This window comes from Solanum verrucosum, unplaced genomic scaffold, assembly GCF_900185275.1.
Source record: "Solanum verrucosum unplaced genomic scaffold, falcon-dt-bn FXZP01000062.1, whole genome shotgun sequence".
NCBI lineage: Eukaryota > Viridiplantae > Streptophyta > Magnoliopsida > Solanales > Solanaceae > Solanum > Solanum verrucosum.
Window position 1 is genome coordinate 4,603,916 of NW_026020477.1, and position 6,954 is coordinate 4,610,869.

The window sequence follows — 6,954 nt, forward strand, 5'->3', positions numbered from 1 at the left end:
GCATGGACGAACCTTTTCTTAACATCAATAGCATAGATGAGCCAAACTTTTAACGGATGACATAAATGAACCTTTCTGAAAGTTCGATGGTATATTTGAGTCTTTTCCTGTATTGAATCTTATATTTGCTTGTCCTATTTCCTTGTTTAATATTTGCAAGATCAAATTGACTTTAGAGATTTTTAGGTAAAAGCTGCCGTACGTTTTGACTTTTGACACATAAATTAAATTGCACAATTATCAAGTACTATGGACTTGTATATTATTTAAACAAATTGTGTTTCGTAAAGTGATCCTCAAGAAAGAAAAATATAATGCTATATGTAAGATGGTTTTTACCCAATAATTCCTTTTGCATTACTCATCCAAAATTCTAACTCAAAAACTACACTTGCTCAAATTGGTATCTATATCATGGCAATTATTCCCAAACCTTTAGTGATCTCAAGTAGTAGACGGAAGCCTGAATTGATAGTTCCACAAAATAAAATACCTAAGAAAATATTATATCTTTCAGATATAGATGATCAAGAAGGTCTTCGTTTTCAAATGCCAATACTAATGTTTTACAAATACAATTCTTCAATGAAAGGGAAAGATCATGCAAAGATCATAAAAGACGGATTGTCCAAAACACTTGTGTTTTTACTATCCATTAGCTGGTAGGATCATTGAAGGACCTAATAGGAAGCTTATGGTAAATTGTAATAGTGAAGGAATCATGTTTATTGAAGCCGATGCTAATGTGGAGCTTGAGAAATTAGGTGACTCTATACTACCACCATGTCCATACTTAGAAGAGTTACTTTATAATGAGCCAGGATCTGTTGGGATTATTGGTTGTCCATTGATGTTAGTTCAGGTAATCAGTCAATATTGTATTGACAATATGTATACCTCTTTTACTTTGGTTTGCTTGATATTATATCTATTTCCTCATTATAAATACACATTTATCAACTCCAAGCTTTGGTCTAGTGATAAGAGTGTAGTGTGTAATGTGTTGGTTAGGCACACGTCACTAATTTGAATCGTAACATAGAATAAAACATGATATTTAAGTAGAGAAAGGGTAAAGAAGGTGGATCCATTATCAACTGAATATCTTCCATGATTCATTTTCATGGGCCGAGTTTGTGAAAATTCTATTTTGATAATGTCTATGGTGGTGAGATTCTCAGAGAGTATTTATGTCTGCTCTGATATCATGTTAAACTATGTGACTATCTCATCTAAAAGTTTGAATTATTGAACGTGTCACACTTAAGACCAATTATCAGCTTAAGCAGTTTTACAACAATGGCATTTGAGATACTTATATTTGCTTTTTTTATATCAGTTTCTCGTCATAATCATTGGATTTCATTTTAAAACTAAATCACTATTCATTTTATATATACACAGGTGACACATTTTACATGTGGTGGATTTGTTGTTGGATTCAAAGTTAATCACACTATGATGGATGCTTATGGCTTCAAAATGTTTCTAAATGCATTAAGTGAATTAATTCAAGGAGCTTCTGCACCTTCCATACTACCTGTATGGCAAAGGGATCTCTTAAGTGCTAGATCATCACCATGCATTACATGCACACATAATGAGTTTGATGAGCAAGTTGAGTCCAAATTTGCATGGATAGGTATGGAAGACAAATTAATCCAACACTCATTTTTCTTTGGAAATAAGGAGATTGAAGCCATTAAAGATCAATTATTAGAACCAGGGTATGGTTCAATTGGAAGATTCGAGTTACTAGTTGCGTTTCTTTGGAAATATCGTACAATTGCACTTGATATAAATCCTGAAGAGAATGTTCGTTTGTCATATGTAGTTAATGTACGTGTAGGACCACAAAAAATGGAACTACCACTTGGATATTATGGCAATGCATTTGCAACTCCAGCAGCCGTATCAAAAGCTGGATGGTTATGTTCAAATCCATTAACATATGCAATTGAGTTGATTAAACAAGCTAAGAATCAAGTGAACGAAGAGTATATTAAATCATTGGCAGATTATATGGTGATTAATAGGCGACGACCATGGACTAAATCTTGGAATTTTCTCATCACAAATGATGCAATACTTGGTCTTGATGAAGTTGATTTTGGATGGGGAAAGCCTATTTTGGGTGGGGTTGATAGAAGTCCTTTCTCTTTTGCTAGCTTTTTCTGGTCCTTTAACAAGAACATAGGAGAAAAGAGTATTGTGATAGCTATAAATTTGCCTCAACAAGCCATGGAAAAGTTTCAACATCTTATCCACAATTTTACTAGTAAAAATGTAGAAAAGATCCAACTAACATCAAAGATTTAGGCCATCCTTGCATTTTAATTAAGTTACGATGTTTGAATTTGTATACGTATCTTACTATTATTTAATAGTGAATAAGTCTGCAACAAAAAACCTATTGTAATTTGATCATATTAATAGACATATTTTAGTTGCATTTCCGAAAATTCTAATAAAAATTGATTATGCAATATACATAAGCTAATTCTTTTGTAGAAAGATTAGAGCATCTAAAAATTGGTGTAATTATTAGGGTAGTAATTATTGACCATATGAAGATTGATGCAAGTTAACGTGTTAAATGCTGACTGGACTAGAAGTTAGTTGAAAGATGTTTTCACATTTACAGTTAGTTAGTTTGTATTAGTTAGTTTGTTAGAAGCTTAGTTAACAAATGAGTTAAGTTAACTATAGTTAGTAAAGTCGGTTATATCACTATATAAGCATTGTAGTTAGTATATTGTTTTTGTAATCATTCATTCTATACAATACAATCTGGAAAATTCTCTCAATAGCAGATGAAGCTTTGTGCTCTGTTCTAGTTCATAGTCCAAATTGATGATCTGTTCTTAAATTCAACATGGTATCAGAGCAGGGCCAGTCTCACCCGATGTTGGGACCCCCAAAATCAAAATTGCCCACGCACCAGATGCTAAGCACTGGGCGTGAGGTGGGGTGTTAAAGAATGACAAAAGTCCCACATCGATGGTTAATGAGATGGGTGGACTCCTTATAAAGCTTGGGCAATCCTCCTCCCTTTGAGCTAGCTCAGGTAGAGTACAACTTCCTAATGGTGATTCAGCTGTGATTACTCAGTCTGGCAACTGTCAGCTAAATGGAGGTGATGTAGTTCACAATGTGCTATGTGTGCCAACATTTCAATTTAATCTCTTGTCTGTGTCCAAACTGACAAGGAAGTTGAATTGTTGTGCCATTTTCTTTCCTGATTTCTTCATTTTACAGGATCTCTTCACTGGGAAGGTGAAGGAGATTGGTACTGAGCAAGACGGTTTGTATACACTGGGATCCAGGGTAGAAAATGAAGACACCAGGATTAAATCTTTGGCTGTTACAGGATGCAATGAAGAAGGCATTTTATGGCATAAAAGAATGGGACATGTACCCATGGTAGTACTTAGAAAACTTGATGTAGTCAAGGATAGTCATGCTCTTGTGTTGAATAATTGTGATGTATGCCCAATTGCAAGGCAAACTAGAACTCCTTTTCATTCCAGTAATAGTAGAGCATCTCAATGTTTTGATTTGCTACACATAGATGTATGGGGACCATATAAATCTGTTACACATAACAACATGAAGTTTTTTCTTACCTTAGTAGATGATCATTCTAGATGGACTTGGGTTTTTCTTATGCATCTTAAATCTGATGTGTGCACTGTTCTTAGAAACTTCTTGCTTATGATTGACACACAATTTGGGAAGAAAGTAAAAGTATTGAGATCTGATAATGGAGGGGAGTTTTTTAATTCCCAATGTAGAAAATTGTTTGACGATTATGGTATTGAACATCAAAGTTCTTGTCCTTACACTCCCCAACAGAATGGGGTGATGGAGAGGAGGCACAGGCACATACTTGAGACTGCTAGAGCAATCAGATTTCAAGGATCATTGCCTATTAGATTTTGGGGTGAATGCATTTTGGCTGCTGTGTTTATAATCAACAGAGTTCCATCTACCAGTCTAGGCAACAACTCTCCCTATTTTATGTTGTATGGTAAGCAAGCTGACCTTTCCCACATGAGAACTATAGGTTGCCTATGTTATGCAACAAACTTGATCAAGGGGGATAAGTTTGGAGCCAGAGCAATTAAGTCAGTCATGTTGGGATACAATGCAACACAGAAAGGATACAAGCTTTATGACTTGAGAACTATATGTTTTTTTGTGAGCAGAGATGTCCATTTTCTAGAACACATCTTTCCTTTTCAATCATGTGACCAAAATCTAGGCACTGTTGTTGAACCCACAGTTGGAGAGGATTTTTTGGTCCCTAGTACTGAACCTTGCCTAGAAGATGTTCATTCAGCTTCAGAAGCTTCAGAATCAGGCTCAGCTTCAGATGTTCGTGCAGCACCAGTAGTTCCTGAGATTGCAATTCCTATTGATCCTGTGATGCCTCACACACAAGCTGTTCCTATTGCTTCAACTAACCCTGTGGAAGTTTTTCAAGTTCCCACTGGTGAGCATACAACTGGGGAGATTTCAATCCCTCCTAGAAGGACCTCAGGCAGACATAGCAGGCCTCCTATCTGGCAAAAAGATTTTCTTATCAATGCTAAGGCAAGGCTGCTCACTCTTGTCTATATCCTATTGCACTCAATGTTAACTATGGTGGACTTTCTAGTTCCTATCAAAGTTATGTAGCTCAGTTCTCAGCAACCATAGAGCCAACTTCTTATCATCAAGCAATACAGGATGACAGGTGGATACAAGCAATGAATGATGAGATTCAAGCTTTGGAAGACAATCGGGCTTGGGAGGTTGTTCATTTACCAATTGGTAAGAAAGCCATTGGTTGTAAGTGGGTGTATAAGATCAAATACAAGGCTGATGGACAAGTTGAGAGGTTCAAAGCTAGGCTGGTGGCAAAAGGATACAACCAAAGAGAGGGTCTTGATTATCAAGAAACTTTCTCACCTGTTGTAAAGATGGTAACTGTGAGAACTGTTATTTCTTTGGCTGCTGCTAAAGGTTCGTCTATTCAACAAATGGATGTATACAATGCTTTTTTGCAAGGAGATCTACATGAGGAAGTGTACATGCAGTTGCCACAAGGGTTCAACACAGATGGGACACAGGATTCCAAAGTTTGCAGATTGCTCAAGTCTCTTTATGGTCTGAAACAGGCATCAAGGCAGTGGAATGTAAAACTCACCTCAGCTCTTGTCACAGCTGGTTTTCAACAAAGTCATCTAGACTATTCGTTGTTTACTAAAAGATCATCAGATGGGATTGTAATTGTTTTAATCTATGTAGATGATCTCTTGATTACAGGTAGCAGCAAAGTTCTGATAGAGGCTGCCAAACAAGTGTTGAAGGATAATTTCAAAATTAAGGATCTAGGGGACCTTAGATACTTTCTTGGTATAGAATTTGCTAGACAAGACACTGGGATTCTTATGACTCAAAGGAAGTATGCCCTAGAGCTCATTTCAGATTCCGGTCTAAGTGGTTCCAAGACTATTGCTACACCTGTTGAGATGAATCAGAAGCTGACTACTTGTGAGTTTGACAGCCATATTGGGGGTTCTCAGGATCCTGTCCTAAAGGATCCAGGAGAGTATCAGCGACTTGTTGGTAGGCTGTTAAATTTGACCATTACTAGGCCTGATATTGCTTTTGCTGTCCAAAGCTTAAGTCAATTCATGCATGCTCCTAAACGATCCCACTTAGAAGCTGTTTTTAGGGTGGTTAAGTACGTCAAGCAGGCTCCTGGTCTTGGAGTTTTAATGTCCTCATCTAGTTCTCAATCACTTCATGGTTTTTGTGATGCTGATTGGGGGTCATGTGTTAATACTAGGCAATCCATTACTGGCTACATGATTAAGTTTGGCGATTCATTGATCTCTTGGAAGTCAAAGAAACAGTCGACTATATCTCGTAGCTCAGCAGAGGCTGAGTACAGAAGTTTAGCTTCAACCATTGCTGAAATTGTTTGGTTAATTGGTTTGTTCAAGGAACTTAATGTTGAATTGCACCTGCCAGTTTCTCTGTATTGTGACAGTAAAGCTGCTCTCCAGATTGCTGCAAATCCTGTTTTCCACGAGTGGACCAAACATATAGATATCGACTATCATTTCATTCGAGAAAAAATTCAACATGGCTTGATTCACACCAAGTACTTATCTACTGCAGAACAGCCTGCCGATATATTGACTAAGGGGCTTGGTAGATCTCAACACTCCTATTTACTTTCCAAACTAGGCTTGAAGAACATCTTCATACCACCTAGCTTGAGGGGGTATTGACCATATGAAGATTGATGCAAGTTAACGTGTTAAATGCTGACTGGACTAGAAGTTAGTTGAAAGATATTTTCACATTTACAGTTAGTTTGTATTAGTTAGTTTGTTAGAAGCTTAGTTAACAAATGAGTTAAGTTAACTATAGTTAGTAAAGTCGGTTATATCACTATATAAGCATTGTAGTTAGTATACTGTTTTTGTAATCATTCATTCTATACAATACAATATGGAAAATTCTCTCAATAGCAGATGAAGCTTTGTGCTCTGTTCTAGTTCATAGTCCAAATTGATGATCTGTTCTTAAATTCAACAGTAATTACCAGCCTAATAATTATGTTGACTTGTTTGTTTGTCACATTGTAATTACAAATGTATTATTTGGTTGCACAACTGCAATCATAAGGTTATATTAACCTTTAAGAAAAAAATTAATTGTCTAAAATTAAAATTTTATATTAGACAAATAAGAGACTTTATAAATGATATTGAATATCGATCTTTCGAAAATATATTAATCAACATATGTTCATAACTAATACTAGAATAAAAATAATAATTCATTTATGTTTTTCCAAATTAGTACTATATACTATTAATTAAATTTTCCAGCATTTAAGTCTGTTACAACTTCCAATTCCTTAAAGTATATATGTGGAAGAGTTTGACAAAGATA

At 35.8% G+C, this 6,954-nt stretch overlaps 1 protein-coding gene across 1 annotated transcript; it reads left to right on the plus strand.

Moving 5' to 3' along the window:
• The first annotated feature begins 414 nt into the window (after positions 1–414).
• On the plus strand, positions 415–2,371 carry LOC125809400 (methanol O-anthraniloyltransferase-like). Its single transcript, XM_049489049.1, is given in 3 exon segments — positions 415–642; positions 644–862; positions 1,405–2,371. Coding segments are annotated over 3 exon segments (1,362 nt in total). The 3' UTR covers positions 2,320–2,371.
• Positions 2,372–6,954: the final 4,583 nt, after the last annotated feature.